The following is a 20,652-nucleotide window of genomic DNA, read 5'->3' on the forward strand; positions in this document are numbered from 1 at the left end:
TTTTATACATGAATACATTTTAGTTGAACCTATGTTTGTTAAGCAACACCTATGTATATGGCACTATGCTATATACTATGGGTCCACAATCCCTGATCTCAGGAAAAGCACTTTTTATGTCTTACCCAAAGACAGCTTTTACCACAGCCCTCAGGATTAGCTGCCTTTGATGCCACCATCTGAAGCACAAGGAAACTGAAGAATAGTGAGGTTAAGAAATTGTTCCAATGTTATGTGGTTTTTAAGTTGCCGAGGTGGGGTGCAAACCCAGGTCTGTTTCATTCCAAGTATTTCACTTTTATCCTAGAGATGGGTGGCAGCTTGAGTCATAGGAGCAATTGAGACCAGTGGGTAAGGAAGAGATGGAAAGGTGACAATCAAGTGTTTACTACATAGAGGCTGTGATAATAGTTATCCTGAGGGCTGGTCCTAACCAAAAATATTGGTAAAGGAAGATGAAGTATGGGATGCCAGAATTATCCCAGTTCTTTTTCATCTTGCTTATTTATCAGCTTAATTTCTACGTTAAGTATAAAAACAACCAAACAATATGTAAGAGTGTTTGATATCAATCTTGATGTCATCTCTTCCACCTGCCTAGCTTCCCTGGACTTCATCCGAGATACTTAGCGATCTCATTCTTAGTATTCCTGCTTTTGCTTTCTACCCAAGATCAATTGTTTGAAGGTATTTAATGATTCATTAAACTAAAATTCCCATTTTAATTTTTTTTAGGTAATGGGGAATAATCTGGAATGTAGGTGCCAAAATACAATTCTTTGAGAAAGAGTATTCTGAGGTCCAAAAAACGTTTTCTTCACGTCTTCCCATGTATTCCCTGTTACTGTTATAAACAAAGGAAAACATCTGTGTTTAGAAAACCGCTTCAGAAATGGGCAAATGTTTTTTTGAGTGTAGACTTTAAGAAGCTTACCAAAAAAATTAACATTAGCAGCCGTTTCATTCTTACTGTGTTCTTGGTTTCATTTCTAAAATTTTGGGGCTTTTGAGATTAAGAACTCTTTATTAAGCCTTCTTTACTGTGATACAATAACTAAACTAAATCATCATCAATTAAATAAACGTTAAGTACTTTTTTCTCATGAATCTAATCAGATTTATTTTATTTTACTTCCTTGGTGGCATCTGTATCACCTCCATCGTAGCCGCTAACTTACCGTATACCTTCTGTGAGAAAATATCCAAGTTCATCTTCAAAGGTGTAAAGGATCTGACTTCTTTCTCTTGGTTTTCACTCACCGTGTCTCCTTTCTTTCCGTTGCTTAGCCACTCTGCTGCAATTTCAGTCTCTTTTCTGTCTTGCATAGTTAGGGTCCCTGCAGAAGGTTTTCACAAACTCAGAGGGAATTGCCCTAGTGCCCTCATTTTCATCAGGAAGGTGTTCATTACGTGGTGGGAGGAGCCACTAAATGTTGTTATTTGCCGTTGTTGTCTTTGCTTCCTGCTCTTTTTGCCTTTCTATGATACCTGTCCTCTGCGTTCTCTCTACTCTCTATCCCCTCTTACTTTCCTAATCCTAATAAAAAGGTTAAATTATTCCTTTTTTTTTTTTTTTTTTTTTCTGAATCACAGCCTGGCTTGGATTCTTCTTTACTGAGAGTTGCTATGAATGAAAAGTTTGTTTTACCATGCTTTCATTCAGTTCAGTAACATTGTGCAGAACCTGACACACTTTTCTTGAATTGTTGTAGATGTTCCACCAACAAGTCAGGGGGTGGACCACAAGCAGGTCCAGAGAGAGCTGGGGAATGTTGTTCTGCACCTCCACAACCCTACCATCCTTTCTTCCTCCTCCATCGAAGTGCACTGGACAGTGAGTTGTTACAATGTTTGATCTCAGTTTTAATAAGCGTCTGCGAGATCATTGTAATGCATATAAAATGTAACTATCTGTTGCCTACTTGTACATTAATGATAACTTTATAGTGTAAGCACTGTTTATTACAGTAGCTATTAGTTTGGCTTTAAACAGAAAATTGCATCTTGAGCCTATTTTTTTCCTATTGTGCTGCAGTAGTGAACTTGACCTGTCTCAGGAAAGAAACAGATAGTATTAACTATGATATGTAACTTGTGATAGGATCATTATTACGTGAATCTTTTAAACTTAGAAATATTTCCAAGTAGTATTAAGTACGCTTTTAAAATCAGAGAGTCGTCAAACATTTAGCTTCCCATCCCCTTCACCCAGGGGTGTCTTACATGCAATGTCAGAGCTGCCATCAGGCCTCACATTTCTGCATGAAGCATAGAAGTTAATGCCACAGAAATCTCTATCACCTTACAAAAGATAGTGGATTTTTTTCAGTATTCTACTTATTGGAATGTTTTGGCCGAAGATTCTTTTGGATTTTCTATGAGCACACTCATGCTGTCCACAAATAATGAGTTTTATTTTTTCCTTTCTAATTCTTACACATTGCTTGTGTAAGAATGTGGGATGAAGCCAGACAGAATTTTGTGCATTTTATAACGTTTAATTTTTATTATTTTCTAATGAACCAATACAATAATATGAATAATTACATTTTACTTGTCTTTTTAATAGGTAGATCAACAGTCTCAGTATATACAAGGATATAAAATTCTCTATCGGCCATCTGGAGCCAAACACGGAGAATCAGACTGGTTAGTTTTTGAAGTGAGGACCCCAACCAAAAACAGTGTGGTTATCCCTGATCTCAGAAAGGGAGTCAACTATGAAATTAAGGCTCGCCCTTTTTTTAATGAATTTCAAGGAGCAGATAGTGAAATCAAATTCGCCAAAACCCTGGAAGAAGGCAAGTATGATGAAGCATATGATTTCTGTGCATTGCACTATATTTGTTAGAATTTTATTAGCTTAATTTAAATTGTTATAATGTTAATAGTGGCATTAATTACTAACTTTCTTGATATTCAACATACGTTTTGCTAACAGTATTTGTTTATTTAGAAAACTAGAAAAGCAAAATGCTATAATAGTTGACTTGCTTCAATAGTTGCCTACCTCAAATGTGCAAATGTGAACGTTATATTACTTAATGGCATATAGAAATTTAATTATTCAGAACCAAAATTCACATTTAAAAATGAAATTGTTTTCTGTTTGGTTTATTTTCCATTCAGCATTTTCTATTTGTTTATTTTGATCCATGATTTGAATAATGCGTTGATTTGCCCAGGACTTTGTGAGATTAGCATTTTCTTCCTAAATCTCATCTCTCTTAAAACACCTCAGTTCTAGACAAACCACTATAGCTGACCACCCTATTCCTAGAAATTAAACAATATTTACATAAAAGTAAAAGTTTACATTAACCAACAGCAGGATTTTTCCCAACATGTCTTTGTCACTTTGGCTGTATAAGTAATTATCATGAATGATTAATATTCATTTTCCTACTTTTGAACATTTCGGGGGAGAACATGACACTAGCGTTACAGGGTAGAAGGAATAGGCATTGTCCTGGGATGTTTGGTGGGAACAAGGTATAACTTTGCTTATGGAAAATTCACGGTGGCAGTGAATTAGCATTAAGTGAGGAACAACTTAGGTAGTTGGGGACTATTCAGACTTGGATGAGATACATCTTTAAAACATATGCAGCTGGGCACAGTGGCTCACGCCTGTAACCCCAGCACTTTGGGAGGCTGAGGTGGGCAGATCACCTGAAGTCACGAGTTGGAGACCAGCCTGGCCAAGGCGGTGAAACCCCATCGCTATTAAGAATACAAAAATTAACGGGACGTGGTGGCACGCGCCTGTAATCCCACCTACTCAGAGGGCTGAGGCAGGAGAATCACTTGAACCCGGGAGGGGGAGGTTGCAGTGAGCCGAGATCGTGTCACAGCACTATAGCCTAGACGACAGAGCGAGACTCCGTCTCGAGAAAAAAAAGAAGCATATATTGATATAATATTAATATATTTATTATTGGGTTTGATATTAATTACCTGCTTTCAGTGTTCTCTAGCACATTCTAATAACGCTACCTTTTAAAACAATTTAATAGCACCCAGTGCCCCACCCCAAGGTGTAACTGTATCCAAGAATGATGGAAACGGAACTGCAATTCTAGTTAGTTGGCAGCCACCTCCAGAAGACACTCAAAATGGAATGGTCCAAGAGTATAAGGTATGAGTATAATATATGTATATTAATGTCCTGATGGACAGCCCCCGCCATTCACAAAGAGAAAGCGGGCTGGTATTTGTTTATGGATATTTGTCGCCATCTGCTGGTCCACGTAGCAACATGTAAAATTATTTTTAAAACGCTTTCTTGTTTATTCAGTGATTTTGAAATTCTGATTCAGGTGGTCTGACAGAGGCCCTTGCACATATATTTTGGTGAATCTTTTGGCGATTCTGATGTGCATCCTTAGTTAAGGCCCAAATAAGACTATACATGTTCTTCTGAGGAGCAAATTAATCTGTACAGTAACCAAGTATCCTGAGCAGAATTTTATTTTATTTTCAAAAGATTTTTAAAAACAAATTGAGAAACCTCTTTATGAAATTTGTGTATATGAACAGTGTATTTTTTAAAGTATGTAAAAGACTGCCATAAGTGCACTGTGGACGTTTTAAGATATTTCAAATAAGATTTTCTAGCATAATTGAGGCATTAAAAGGTAAAAGTCTCTGTACTTTTAAGTGTTTTCTGAAGAGTTTCAAGGCTGTCTCAATACTGAGGAGTGACTGGATCCTATGTGTTAGTCTAGAAAAATAGAATGCTATAGAAGATTTTTAAGGATTTAAAATGAGGTGATGTCTCAGCTCTGAAGCTAAATTGTGGAATGTAGGCATTTTCCCATAAGAGTCAGAACTCATTTCTCTCCTGAAGAAATGCAAAAGGGTGGATTTCACATAGCTTCATGGTCAATTTAAAATAATAAAATGCCTTTCAGAACCTGATTGACTGGTACAAAATCAGTTTGTGGCTTTGGTTCAGCTGCATAATGTAATTGAGATTAAAAAAAATCACAAAAGAGTCTTTATTTCCAAATGATCAGCTCCTGGTATAGGGTCTGACCATTTCTTGGTGTTATGTATTGAAACTATATTAAAATAATACTAACTTTCAAAGAAAAAATAAAAGGATAAATGATGGAGGAGACTGGTATGCTTAGATTTATTTTAAATCTCACTTCCTATTATAGTTTAGACAATTGTCTACTTAATGGTATATATTGCTTGAGGACATCGTAAGGAATATAGAGTATGTCAGTTGGGCGCGGTGGCTCACGCCTGTAATCCCAGCACTTTGAGAGGCCGAGGCGGGCAGATCATCTGAGGTCAGGCCGGCCTGGCCAAATGGTGAAACCCCGTCTCTACTAAAAAATACAAAAATTAGCTGGGTGTGGTGGTGCACACCTTTAATCTCAGCTACTTAGGAGGCTGAGGCAAGAGAATCACTGGAACCCGGGAGGTGGAGGCTGCAGTAAGCCAAGATTGCACCACTACACTGCAGCCTGGGCCACAGAGCAAGACTCCGGCTCTAATAATAATAATAATAATAATAATAGAGCATGTTTTTCTATAGATCATTTTCTTATGGAAACTGAGCTTGAACATTGTCATGCACCATATCCAAGTTCTTAAACATTGCAGAAGATCACTCGGTGATGAATCTTTTAATGAAACTTAAAACAAGGATTATAGTATAGTTTGAAAATCTCAATTTCTTGAGGATAGTTTTTGATCACAAATATTATTAGCCAAGTTAATCAGGTTAACTCTTTGTTATTAGAAGAATGCTTTTTTCACATCAAATATGTATTGCTATTCTTTATGATCTCACGTATGCTGTGAAGGACTGATATTCCCATTTAAATAGAAGATCAAGGGCAAATTTTCTCTCATTGATAATATAGTTCAGTGTACCAAAGGTTGAATAAAATCCTAGGTGAGGCTTTCTCCTTGTGTGCAGTTTTGTTTTTAATAATCATATTTGTGCAAACTACTTTAGAGTATTCAGAAGCTCTCCTTCCTTTTCAATCAACTACTCCTTGTAAGATGTGATGTGCCAGTGCCAGTGCCAGGCAGGTTGATCCCAGAGAACTGTTGAAGTAAAGTACGAGACTTGGAGTTTCCTACTCATTTTTGTTTTACAATATCTGGTCATCTGTGTCATGCCTAGAATGCAAATGTTGAATGAGTATTGTTCTTGATCTGCATAGACACAGCTATCTGCAAGGTACTTATTTATCTGGCAAATACTATCTTGGTGTTAAAAAGAAATCTAAATGAAGTGGGCTGATAGAAACTACTACCCTCAAGCACAGATTTGGAGACTTACCTGATATAACCTTTTAAAAGTATATGAGAAAGTAATAAAGATGCCTTGAAACTACTTTTAACATTAAACTTGACCAGAAGATTGCTCATAGAACTAGATTTTAGAGAAAAATGACTTTGGAAACTTCCTATGTTTGTGCATGACAGTTTTGTACTCTGTCTAGGTCTAAAACTGCAACCCCGTGTTGATCTTTGCATTCATTTAGGTAATTTACCAGCTTGATTTTTGTGATGTACTTCTTACAGGTTTGGTGTCTGGGCAATGAAACTCGATACCACATCAACAAAACAGTGGATGGTTCCACCTTTTCCGTGATCATTCCCTTTCTTGTTCCTGGAATCCGATACAGTGTGGAAGTGGCAGCCAGCACTGGGGCTGGGCCTGGGGTGAAGAGTGAGCCTCAGTTCATCCAGCTGGGTGAGTGTCAGTGCACATCCAATCTATCACTCTACTGTGTGTCCTGCTTTGCTTTTTTGCATTTGGCTGAGCCACCCACCATTGCTAATTTAATAGAATATGGAATATGGCTTAGAGCTACAAAAAGGTGTTAGCTTTACTTAATATATAGGGGAGAGAGAGAGAGAGAGAGAGAGAGAGACTAGATATAGATATATGGACATAGATATCTCAACTAAACTTGAACATATCCAAGCACACATTTTTGATATTTCAGGCAAAAGGCTGTCAATATGCAATGTTATCCTAATCCTGTCCTATATAATTTTTTAATCTATTCAACAAATACTATTAATTGAGCACCAAGGAGCTCCTCGAACATGAAAGAGAGTCTGCACCTTCATTGAACTCAGTTGCTTGGATTTAAGATCAAACAAATAGGCCAGGCGCGGTGGATCAGACCTGTAATCCCAACACTTTGGGAGGCCGAGGCGGGCGAATCACGAGGTCAGGAGATCGAGACCATCCTGACTAACACGGTGAAACCCCATCTCTACTAAAAATACAAAAAATTAGCTGGGCATGGTGGCGGGCACCTGTAGTCCCAGCTACTTGGGAGGCTGAGGCATGAGAATGGCATGAACCCGGGAGGCGGAGCTTGCAGTGAGCCAAGATCACGCCACTGCACTCCAGCCTGGGAGACAGAGCAAGACTCCGTCTCAAAACAAACAAACAAACAAAAATCAAATAAGCAAACTTCTATTTAAAACTTAAATCAGGTATTAGAAGTTTATAGCAATGACCAATTTATATTCACATGTAGTGTCTATTTAAAATTGTAATTGTTTATTATAACAAAAAAGATAGATTGAGATGTCAAAGAGTATGGAAATATGTTTATATGCTGATTGCTTAGAAAGTTAAATGCGATTTGTGCCTCAAACATGGTTAGATGAATTAAAACTAACATCGAAAGCTTCATTACCACCATTCACTCTGGGCAATATGGCATGAACATAAAGTACAAATTAGTAAGCACATGCTAGTAAAATCTAAAACAAACAATAACAGAACAAAGACCATTGTACCTGAAAAGCAAGAAGAAAGGTTCAAATATTAAGAAGCTACATGTAAATTCTGAATGATGCCAAGAAGCATATAGCACCTTTATGTTTTTATCTTCCAGATCAGAAGTTAAGCGTTAGTAGTATTTTATGACTAGCGAAATATTAGTATATGTTACTAATATTATAATCAGTTGTTAAATCATCAAAAAGGATCAGACGTATGAAGCTTTGTAATTCACAATTACATACTAGTTTTGCATGTTAATATTGGTGACATCCTGGAAATTATTTCAAAACAAAATTAAGAAACACCTGGTTTTCATAAACTTCATTGCTATACATAAAGAACTTCACATTTATTTTGAAGAATGTTATTGATGTTCCATTGTTTAGACAATGCGAGTTGCGGTAATAGATACACTTGCAGAATTTCTGTCCTATAAGACAATAACGTCTACCAAAGTCCACTTGTGGGGTGGGGACTCTGTTCCACACAGGCATTGAGGATCATAGGCAGATGGGTTAGCCTCTTTATCACAGCGCTTCTGAAGTGGACCCTGGGCCTGCGCAAGGGGAGGAAAGAAACGCATTGTCTATGGAAGTGTTCAGTGGTACGGGTCTAGACATGGTACACATCACTCCTCCCAGTGTGACTGCGAGCAAATGAATGTGGTCACTACAAAACTAAGTCACTGGCTAGGAAGCCTCCTCCCAACAGCTGTATTATATGAGGGTCCCATTTAAGCTTTTAGGGAAAAACTTGCTGTCTCTATCACAGCCATAGGCTAAAATTTGATTTTTGCACTCATATTACTACTAAATCCATGTAACTAAAAACATCCTGTTCTCCAAAAACTACTAAAATATTTTTTAAAAAAAATAACGAATGATTATATATAGAAATAAAACTTTTAAACAAAAAATAGCTCCTGGTTTGTTTCAAGCAACACAAGAAACTGTAACAAAATAAGTTGCTTGATGCATCGGTTGCACGTTTATATAAGATGTGGAGGAAAACAGTTTATATTGAGAAAATAGTTGATAGTCAAATATTTGCCCAATTTTATTAAATGTCAGTATAATTTATTAACATTGAAATAAGTTAACACTGTGATGACTCTATATATTGTTGTTTACCTATTTTTATGACTGAAGATTATTTAGTTCTATTTTTTTGGAAGATAAATTGGGAAAATGACTATGTATAATTTTATTTATTTAAGATTGAAACCATGGGGGCTTAAGGGCCAAATTGTTTTCCTTGAAATTATAAATGAGTTCCATTTTTCCATGTCTTAATATAGGCTCAGCTGCAGTGAGACAAAGACTGAGCCAGCGAGTGGCTGTTTTAATTCATTAGTCATACCACACTTGAGTCTGTTAAGTCCATCTGGTTGCTTGCACAGGACCTCTCTTGGCTGTTTCCGTATTATCTGAGGCTACCCATCTTAACCTTGCACAAACAGCCATGAAATCTATAAACCTAGCAGATACAAAGAATGTATTAGGAATAAGAAGAACAGGTCTGCTCGGTGAACTTTAAGAGGATGAAGTGCTCTTAGGATAACCAGAGGTAATAAAAGAGTCTGGAACATGAAATAAAACTTTCATTCAACAAACAGAGAAAGGCAGATAACTGCTTGTGAAAATGGGTTTTTCAGCCTTGACCTTCTATAGAATGAGATCTGGAATTCTGTTCAAGAACAAAGCAAACTGAAAAACCACACACACTCATACAACATGAGAAGGAATTTGGCCATTTTGCATTGAAAGGAGTGCTGTTTTCCTGAAGGCTGTTTCCTTCGTCATTGAACGTTGCTTATTTTTCCTTCCAGTTTTCTTATCAAAATGCAATGTCATTTGATAAGAGAAAAATCCATTGAAAGAAGAATCCATAAAAAATGTTATTCCTATGTAATGAGTTATACCAATTATCTTTATGAAAAAAATGTATTTTTGGATTGAAAAATCTTTCTATCTTAAAGCAGATTGTATTAGCAGAATTGCTGTATTTCTTTCTAATTTGGTCTTAAGGTCTCTCTTTGCAGAGTGGCTATAAACTCTAGTCCTGCCCTGACAGGGCTTTGGAGAATTTGGTTGTGGGTGTTCACTTTGTGCCTTTCACAGGATGCCTTTTAATCCTGGCAGACAGCATAATGCCTGTGTTCAACCCATGACCAGGTGTCCCTCACACAGGAAACTTGTTTATACTGGTAGACGCCCCTGTGGCTCTTATCCGACCTGTGTCCGGCTTATTCCTGTCCACATGCCCCCTCCTAGGAGAGCCTTGACTGGGAGGAAAGTTAAAACCTCCCAGTGTGTTGCTTAGATGGGACTCATAGGAGGCAACACAACAAAAACACACGAAATAACGGAAGCAGTTTATTACTCACAGACCCATGAGACAGAGGGTGTGCCCACAAGGGCAGATGAAAGGCCACCAGGGCAATGTGCTCAAACAGCAGGTGGGGATCCGGGGGGGGAAGACCTAGGCTCTGAGGACTTTTGCTGTTGAAGGTTTCCTCTGGGAAGTTCCAACTGGTGGGTTCTTAGAGCAAACGGCACAAGTTCCATGGGGTCACATTCTGTCTGAGAATGGTCACTGTGGCATATCTGCACGGTCCATGAGGGGTGTGGGGTCACTGGGGTGAGTCAAGTAAGTTGTATCTACGTATCCCACAGGGAGGTGGCCACCATAAGTCAGTCGTGTAAGGCAGATGTCTGGATTGACCATGTTGAGGAACTGGAGGGAGGCAGGGAGCTGGAAATTGTCAAGGGTGTCAAAACCCAGATTCTGCTATGAGAAGGTTAAACTTAGATTCAGAGTCAATGCTGAGGCCACATAAAATTATAAGAACTCATGACAACAATATGTATCAGACTCAAATGATTTAATGATTGTAAGAAAGCACCAATCCTAATGAAATGGGCCAACAGCTTCTTGTTTTACCAGATGTGGTGGGGGAAGAACATCAAAATTACAGACAGAGGTGGGAATTCTGCACAGTGGGCACCCTCAGGGTTGATATCACTCAGTGCCAACAGAATTGGATAGTGCATTGGTGATACAGCCTCCAGGTCTCTACAGCAACTTTGCAGACCCCTTGTGTGACTGCGTGTTATGGTGGGCTTGAAAAAAACTCAGTAGGCTTAAAACATAAATGTAAACTAAGTTAATTTTCTTAGCCATATATTCATCAATTTTTAAATAATGAATCAAAATGGCCAGCCGAAAATATAAGCCCTTTTGAGTATTCATAACCCTTGATATTATAATTCTTTTACATATTTCACATTATTTTATCTGTTGCTTACCATGATTATTATTTTAATGGGGAGATTATTTGTGGCTCTTTCAGTGGTAACATTACCTGAATTTTTCACTGGGTTTTGCTGATCCTGAATTGTGTAGGTCTGTCTGAACTTACATTAAGTAATGCGTTTCTAAGACACTGAAATGTCTTACAATATAATGTTAGTGTCAGGGGCACACACACATGCACACACATAGAGACTTTTCCATATCTAGCTTAGAGAGGAAATAAAATTTTATTTCTCTTTTTTAGAACATACTATTTAAGCATGCCTATAGAAGACTGAGAAAGTTTATTGTCTGTGAATACTTATTAAATATTCCTTATTTGTACATGTATTATTTGTCTGTGTATTAAAGTATTTCATTTTTTAGTGTTATGTTTTTGTATTTTTCTCAGTTAGTTAGCACTGTCCTGTGAGACTTAATCTAAGCAGTAACCCGAAGAGCTTTTTGCTTCGAAAAGAGAAACAGTGCCATTGCTTTTGTTTTTAACATGATTCTATACAATTGTCACACTTGCTTTGAGTTGAACTAAATAAATAAAATTGTGCAATTTTGCTGAAATAGTATGAACTATTTTACTTGATGCTGGTGAGTGGTGTGAGAGGAAAAACAGAAATCATTATCCAGAAATTAACAAAGTAATGGCAGCCACAAATGAGTGTGTGCATTATTGCCTGGAGTCTTCAACCCAAATTAATCGGAAGATGACTTTCCAGATTCCCATGGAAACCCTGTGTCACCTGAGGACCAAGTCAGTCTCGCTCAGCAGATTTCAGATGTCGTGAAGCAGCCGGCCTTCATCGCAGGTATCGGAGCAGCCTGTTGGATCATCCTCATGGTCTTCAGCGTCTGGCTTTATCGACACCGCAAGAAGAGAAACGGACTTACTAGTACTTACGCGGGTATCAGAAAAGGTAGTAGCTTTCCCAAGGTTTTCATATTTTAATGTTTATAAAACTCTTGATTTTAATATTTGATTCCAAATTATTCATGAATGTGCATATCCTCTAAAATTTTTTTAATATATAAAGATTTTCAAAAGTGCGTTTATTGTGCCGTAGTATCCACATATTAACTTCTCTTACATAGCAGAACTACAAATAGAGTTTATTAGTTTGTTAGGGCTCAGTTCCTTTAAAACAGATTTCACCAAGGTAGGTCCACCTTTGGCTGTTACGCCTTTTCCCTTTTCTCTTAGGGAATGATTTTATTGCTTTGTATTCTTGAGGGAAATTTTTAATGTCCTTGTTACTGGAATTATGAACGCAACCTTTAAACAGCCTCACATGGTTTCAGGGGAGACATTGTTACCCTTTGTGAAGCAAAATAGAAAATACTGCTATTTGATTATTTACAAAATACTCCTTTCTCAGTGAATATGGAAGGCATGACTGAGTGATGTACTGCTTAGAGAAGAGGGTTAGTCCATTTTTATTATAAAGTTGTGAAATGGAATATGTGTATGCTGTTACTTAGTGATGGTGATTTTGTTACAAATGTGTTTAGTTTTAAAAAAGACAGCTTACTTGGCCACTATTATTATTTACAATTTTACAGATCACCCAAATGTACTAAGATTTTCACAGATACTTTTGCTACTTGTCCTTAAACTCTGAAGACTGCTGATATTTTTATGTTTTTTATTCTCAAAGGAAATTGTTAACAGTGTCAGACAGATGATCCTCCCTGCCCCTTAGATACCTTCATCAATTCTGGGCCTCAGATCTGGGCTGTAGATTAGGTTAGATGGTTGAATAAGTCCTAGTTTCCAGAGACACCCAGTTTGTCCTTAGTCCAACGAGATCACTTCTAGTACCCCTTCTTGCTCTCAAAATTGTACCGACTTAAATGGCAGATTATGCAAATTATAGGGCCCGTCCTTCAGTCGAATGCAACAGCTTTGCTTTGCTGCAAAGCAAATTTAAAGAGGATTTCCAATTAAAGTCTTCTACCCTACCATCACCAACTTTTTCCCCCCAGTTTTCTACATAAGTGAACATTTCTTACACATGTTGGCCAGATTGTTTCTCTGACCAATTATATGGCAAAGTCAGAATTTTTCATGTTAACTAGAACTTGAATGTCCCTATGCATAGATAAAAGAGTATGGGACAGCAGTCTAAAATATTTGTGTTCTCCATCACATGGGGACTTAGCAAGAGTCAACACAAATGCATCACTAATACTTAAAAATGAATCTCCTTGCTGCCTGCCTATGGCTCAGCAGCAATCTCTTCATGTACATACATTTGCTTTAGCATTGTCATCCTTAAATATGTTTTTTTCAGATATGTGTCCTCTCTAGGGATGAAGCAGTATGTCAATATTCCCGCCTGTGAAATGGAAAATGAGGGCTTGGAGGTTACTGAAAAGAGAACTGGTGCTCATTATGTATACAAAGTAGAAGAATGTCAGGCACATGTTACCATATAAAACCTTTGACTAAAAATAATTGTAGACAAGGGGTTTTGGATGTCTTTGTTTGGTGGAGCGGGGAAGGGGTAGGGTGTTGGGGGTAGAAGATGTTTGGATTTGAATGAGGAAAAGAGTGACTAATTAACGTATAGATGTGGAGTCTCTTGAATTCTTCATCAAAAGACCTCCATCATCAACTCTTGTTTTGCAAATAGCCAGTCAGTGGAATCCTGTGTTTCTTATGAAGTGCCATAGCTATGTGATTATAATAATTTAATGCTGTACGTTGTCTTGAACTCTAAAAATATGACATGCAACTCTGCTTCCTACTGAAATGTTTCTTTTTCGTTACTAACGTACTTTGAGCATGCCAACAAATGCCTATGTGCTCTTTGTGCAAAACCTATTAAACTAATACCATTGCCCTTTCAACTTAGCTTGTGTTTAAGCAGAAATCATAGAACATAATTACAAATGTAATTTGATGAGCATTTGATTCTGCTTTCTTCACTTTGTCCTGTTGGCACTTTTTTATAATTTTGTTTCTATGCAATTTTTAAGTGCATTTTGAGATCTTTAATTTTCTATACCAAAGTCAATGCCAGTAATTTTAAGAAAAAAAGAAAGTGAAATATTTTAAAGAATAAAAAATGTAAAAGAGCCTATTGACCTATAAAACATCAAGCCAGAGTGTAACTTTGGGGGAATAGTGAGCACATTTAACATTTCCCCCTTACATTTAGCTATCGGTGTGACATCTGCCAGTTCGCTGGGTACCCCCTGTCCACATGCATTCACATATTGCACCCGCATCACTTAGGGACACAGAGAGTTTATTATATTATTGGAAGCTTTGAAAATTAAGTTGTTATTTGTTGTGCTAGGAGTGAAAATTTCATTTAGATTGACCTCCTTTTCATCTCTTCTTCAGTTCCTCAAAGTGGGGTTAGCAGTTAGCTAGGAGAAGTAATGACAAGGACCTTTCATATTTTCCCAGTGTCCTTGCGATTGCAAATTAATGTTCAGGAACTCCATTCTTGCTTGAGTAGCTTTAGTTTCAAATGCACCTTTCATTTTTTTTTTTTTATGAAGACTTGTTACTATGGCTCTGAATTTTTGAATGTAGCTAAATTACACTGACTCTCTGAAAAGACCTGACTGAAGAAAAACACAATAGGAGTCTTAAGACAGGGACTGCTGTGCTGCAAACGAAGGCCAGGGTATAAATTGGGGACACAGCATTGAGATTTTTGCTTTTGTTCTTTCTAGTATGCTCAGAGATAAAGTGGCTTGGTAAGAAGTGACAATTGTAGAGGATGCTATAGCGTTTCGGTTTGCAACCCCAAATGCTCCGATTCTACAGTAAATTTCTTGGAGATGTTCAAATGTGAAATATAAAATATAATTCTGGCAGTGTTTTGATACATGATAAGTAATCAGTATTCTAGTTTATTTGTACTAAAGATTATTTTAGAGAAACTTTAATCTTAGAGGGAATAACATATATTTCCTTGCTTTTTTTTTTTTTTTTTAACCAGAGCAGCGTTTACTTTAATTTAACATGAAGAGATTGGAAATAAGTCAATCTCCTCCCTCTATGAAATGACATGGAAATTGCTCTGCCGTTATCCAACCCCCCAGGAATGAGAGAAGATAGGAAAAGTGGGGGAGGAATGGCTGCTACTTTTGAGGTCTGCAGTTCAATTTCAGGCATTATTGATTAGATTAAGATTTATAACTGCAGAGAGAGTGAAGGTTTTCAGAAGGGTGTTATTGTTCTATTGTTTAGCTTCTACTGTGGTATTAAAAGAATGTCCAGCCTACTTCTAGGAAGCTTCTAAAAGTAAACTCAAAGAAATTAAAATGTAAAACTCTAGTTTTTTCTGTCCATTCACAAATTTTTATGATGATAAAAAATGTCATTTATGTGATAAGATGTCAGGCATTTCCGCTCAGTGAAACAGTTAAATTTTATGGTTCTCTTTTATGCGGTTCATCTTTTTCTTTCCTTTCCTTTACTTTTATTGTGTTTGTTTTTTTCTTCTTCCCCTTTCCTTGACTTTCCTTCTTTTCCTTCTTTCTTTTTTTTCTCTCAATGTTGAGTACATAAGTGCACCTAGTAGTTCACTTTAATAAGCATTTACTTTCAGATTTCTAGATAAGGTTCCAGCAAGACTCTGATAATAATTGTTTAAGAATCCATCATCCTGTGTTTGGAGATGATTAATAGTGGAGGATTCTTGTTTGTACGAAAGCCGTGAGCTAAATCTGTGTTACTAAATGCAGGGTCATTCACAGGCTAACCTAGCAGAATTCCCTTCCTGAGCTTACTAGAATGTCAGACACTTCAAAATGGTACCTGTAGAGGCAAGCTTCTTTTTTTAACCTCAGAGTTGGTTTTATTCATAGATCAGAGTATCAGAACTACTGGCTTAGTTATTTACATTTGTTTTATGTTCAGCTGTCTGCTTGATTTATACTAATGTGATATGTTCCCTTTCTCTCTTCAGCTTAATAACTGGTTTATATTTTGTTTTGATTTTCAGTCCCGTCTTTTACCTTCACACCAACAGGTATATATTTGCACTTACCCTCCTCCTTTCCATTGTTTGTTTGGCATGTGTTCTACTATTGTGTTTCTGTTTTTATTTCATTTTCTGCAGTAAGTTGGGGGAAGAACTTAAAGTGGAATATAATACTTGATTTACTCACACCAGGCATGTGTTTAAAGTAGAAATGGTTGGTGTTGCTTTTCGTGCATTCGATGCAATTATTTATTCACAATTCCACGCTGGATCTTAGCCTTGTTTGCATGTGTTTCATTAAGTAGACACACTGTCTCTACCTTCAGCATGAATTAACATGCTAATGATCTTATTGACTATTTCAGACTTGGCAGTGCATTTTTCAACTTAAGCTTTCAAGTTTTCCAACGAAAATTTCTCTCCCTTATAATTCTCTGTCCCCAGAATCAATATTGTTAAAGGTAACCACAATATCCAGCACATGGGAAAGATAAAACTTTTCGTTTTCCCTAAGTCAGAATCCTAATATTCCGTTCTATTCAATTTCTTTCAAAATGGGTCCTCTTCTGTCACATCACCTCCAGGAAAAGATGTACCTGTAGTTATGCCCTCTCAGTTTTAATCCAGTTATTGTCATCACTGGGAACAGTTATCTCTCTCTCACAGACGTCCAGTTTGGAGTTCTTCTAAGTAGCAGAATTTGGCAGCTTTAAAAACACATTTCTTCTTAGAAAATGTGTCTGTATTTACAGAAAAGCTAATCTTCTTAACCACATAGCCTAACTATGTGAAAATCTTTTTTTTGTTATGGTTAAATTTTTCCACCCTAAATGTATTAAGCTGAGGATGTTTTCAAGAGCATTATATTTTGATTATCTATACATGTCTGATGAAAATATAATGAGAAATAATTTGCACAAGCCACAATAAACAAATAGATCACGTGAATTAATAGTCACAACTTGGCATACATCTTTGTGTGTAGAAAGGTTTATTTTAACATTTGTCTTTGACTTACTGGTACTCATACTTCTGGGAAAATAATCTAGTAGTTTTTTTTTTTCCTGAGTTTAAGTTTACACTTATATAAAATCATGAAATTATGTGCTCCAATAATAAATTCAAAATGGAAATCCATGGGAATGCTAATGTACAGATGTGTAATAGTTATATTTAATAAGAGTGTACTGATGTTTTGCTTTTTCTTGATTCTCCACCTTATTGGAATATGAAGAAAATAAGAGTGATATATAGATATCTAATTATATATATAATTAGATATATGATATGTATATATAATTTATACAATGTTTAAAGAAATGTCACTAGTTGAATCAGAATCTGTTACATCATGTGATTTTTGCAATGCTTCTGTGTAGGAAGACAGGAGGAATTCCATTTTAGAAAGAAGCTCATGAATGTAATAGCTTTTGATATATAAATATGTCTATTAATTGTTCCTTTTTTTCGTAACATTCTAGTAACTTACCAGAGAGGAGGCGAAGCTGTCAGCAGTGGAGGGAGGTAATTATCTTGCTTGTTTTGTAGATCCTACAGGGAATTCCAAATATTTCTTCATCTTCCTCAATGACACCACTTTCTCTGCTTAAAAAGTCTAACTTAAAGGTGGAATTTCTTTAGTTTCTTGACAAAGACTCCATTCAGCTGTGCTGTTGAACCAAGCTGTTTACACACAAATGTAGTTGATTGGAGTAGCTGCGTCTCAGTCGGTGACCACCAGAGGGAGGACTTTAACCGAGAAAGAGACTTGCTGATTTAGCAAATGATTAAAAGGAGTTAAAGTGACTGAGCTGTGGCATTTATGAAGATTAACAAATTAGCTAGTTAACAAATACTATCCAAGAAAAAGTGTTCATTTGAAAAACCTGCTGAACACAGCAATTGCTGATAAGTTGTAGGTTATGTTTGTTTGTTCTTGTTATGAATTCAACATAGTTCACATCCCCATTGGCAGGAAAATGTGTTGAAATAAAAGAGGAAATCTGGATAGCTTGTTAACAAAGAATGTTTCCCCTCCTCTAATTGAAATGAATCTCAATCTTATAGTTATGATTTTTAAATTAATTATCATTCAGTGAACTTTAATGTATTCACAGAGAAATCACAAATTGATGTGACAACCAGCTTAAAGGGGCTGGAATAAGGTATAAGTTATGTGATGAGCCAAGCTTCAGAATTTTTCACAATAAGATGTTTTTCTTTTTTCTCCAAAACAGTAACATCTAGCTTACAGTGTAAAAAAAAAAAAATCTTCCAACCAAAACCATCTTATAATTCAAATTCAGTGAACTTACTAAATTCCCTTCTTTGTACAGCTGTATAACATGGCTGCTACTGGAAAGATAAAAATGAGTAGGATATTATTCCTGAATTCAAGGAACATGCCATCGGATAAGAAAATTACTGACTTTAGTACATAACAAAGAGTGGTTTAAAAAAAAGAAGGTTGACTCCCTTTAGCCAATGCTGTACAAATTTGGCAACAAGTACTAATCTTTTCTTTCCTGGGTATTGCTAACTTCCTGTTTTCATACCTGTGAAACAAAGCCAGCCAGTGACAGACCCAAAGCTAGGGAGGTTTTCATAAGGAATAAATCCACTTGATTCAGGAATTAAACCAGGGCATGTTTGTGCATCCAGGGGAATTCCATCTAAATCACAGCCCAGACATTCGTGAAGGAGCCTCTGGCATAAGAGTATTTTCTCGTGGGTGAATCTGGAATACCTGATTTTATAATCACTTCATTACATGTGTATATTTCAACCTCCTCATTAATCAAAGCATGTGAAAGTGCTTCCTTAGCATCTTTGATATGTTCTTCACTAGCCTCTGTGCGTGGGCATGTGTACACAAGAATCACACACGCATACAGAAAAATAAGCCTGGTTCCTACTCTAAAAGAATTTACAACCTGGATAGAGCAAACTGGCACATGGGAAACAATGGCAGGAACGCATAGGTAGTGAATGCTAGTTGCTACGGCAGGAAGGAAAAACTTACAAAGTTGCTGAGCTATTTGGAAAGCTCACTATATCACAAAACAAACATAGCTTTTTAAATTTAAAAATGAAATCCCTGGCAGTGAAACTGATTTATTTCAAATACTAAGTAGAAATGATCATTTTCCTAAATGAAATGCTAAACGATGTTGGGATGTTACGGAGGCAGCAGTTCAGTAAAGATTTCAGAGTCAGTGCTCAAAATGTCAGTTATATACAAAATTTTAAAATTATTTATTCATGCAATATATTGAACACTTACTATGTGACAGGTACTAGTTTACTTACTTGGGATGCATCAGTAAGCAAAGTGGATAAAAATTCCTGCCCTTCTAGACCTTACATTATAGTGGGGGAAATGCAAGATGAATAATAAACATTTTTTTTAAAAGTCAACTGTATAATATCAGCAGTTGATAAATGCTATGGAAAAAATAAAACAGGATGAGGACAATAAGGATGCTTTATGAAGGGTAAAGCATTCCTCATTCCTAGCCACTTACGGATGTGTGTGTCAGTGTATGTGTATGTGTGTCTGTGTGTCTATGTGTTTCGTGATCCAGCGAGATCAGAGAGGGAATAATGAACCAAACTCCTACACAACTTCTCTTGTGTCTGTCCCTTAAGCACTGGTTCCCCTCATGTTTCAGACTTTCTGAGTCCTCACTGGACCTCCTACCTCACTTGGTTAATGACACCAAAGCCAAAACCTTCCAGCCATCCTCTTGGACCTCCTGTATCCATTACTGCATTTTGTTGATGCTGTCTCTTACTCCTTTCACTGTCATGTTGTTTCATTTCGAGCCCTACTTCTCCTTTGCCTAATCTATGACAAAAGCTCTCAGGAGTCCTACCTTTATCTATAATACCTTCATTAGCATTATTTCCTGCTAATTCCCTTTGCTCACTGGAGAGAGGATGATCTTTTGAAATGCATATTGATCATGTTTCTGAGCTCCAGAAAATCCCATTATCAATAGGACCGATCATGTTTAGAAGATCAGATCCAAACTCGGCATAATGTAATATGCAAAGTCCACAGCTCCAGGGCTCTGCAGACTCACTTCACACCTCAAAATGTGCCAGACCCTACAATCCACTGTGTCACCCCACCTGCCATTTGCCAAGATCGCATTCTCTTATGTGTCCTTACTACACTGTGCATGTATTACATGGGTCTGGACTGTCTCCCCACCCCGCGACCCTTCTCAGTTTACTGCATTCCACCTGCCATCAACTCTCTAATGTGGAATTACCTCAATGAAGCACCTAACATAAGGTGATGCCGTTATCTTTTGTTTATATCAGAGGTCAGCGAATCACAGCTCTCGGGCCAAATCCAGCCTTCCACCTGTTTTTTTAAATGAAGTTTTATAAGAATACAGCCAGGCTCATTTGTTTACATATTTTCTATGACTGTGTTTGCGCCACACTGGCAGAGTTGAGTAGTTATCAGAGAGACTGTATGGCTTGGAAAGCCTTAAAATGTTACTCTCTGGTCCTTTACAGAAAATGTTTGGCAAATCCTGGTAGATATGATTGTCTCTGACGAGAGTGTGAGTTCCTGGAGGATGGAGATTACATGGTTTATTTATCGATAAATGG

At 36.9% G+C, this 20,652-nt stretch overlaps 1 protein-coding gene across 2 annotated transcripts in view; it reads left to right on the plus strand.

The window, feature by feature from the left end:
- Positions 1 to 20,652, plus strand: part of ROBO1 (roundabout guidance receptor 1) — a 1,210,998-nt gene that overhangs the window by 1,138,324 nt on the left and 52,022 nt on the right. For both annotated transcript variants that reach the window (XM_032150402.2, XM_058437645.1), the window contains 7 exons: positions 1,713 to 1,834; positions 2,570 to 2,801; positions 4,017 to 4,138; positions 6,550 to 6,721; positions 11,803 to 12,000; positions 16,048 to 16,074; positions 17,508 to 17,550. In XM_032150402.2, the coding sequence (XP_032006293.1) occupies positions 1,713 to 1,834; positions 2,570 to 2,801; positions 4,017 to 4,138; positions 6,550 to 6,721; positions 11,803 to 12,000; positions 16,048 to 16,074; positions 17,508 to 17,550 (916 nt within the window). The remainder of the gene's footprint in view (positions 1 to 1,712; positions 1,835 to 2,569; positions 2,802 to 4,016; positions 4,139 to 6,549; positions 6,722 to 11,802; positions 12,001 to 16,047; positions 16,075 to 17,507; positions 17,551 to 20,652) is intronic.

The sequence above is a fragment of the Hylobates moloch genome, unplaced genomic scaffold (assembly GCF_009828535.3).
Source record: "Hylobates moloch isolate HMO894 unplaced genomic scaffold, HMol_V3 SCAFFOLD_4, whole genome shotgun sequence".
Lineage (NCBI taxonomy): Eukaryota > Metazoa > Chordata > Mammalia > Primates > Hylobatidae > Hylobates > Hylobates moloch.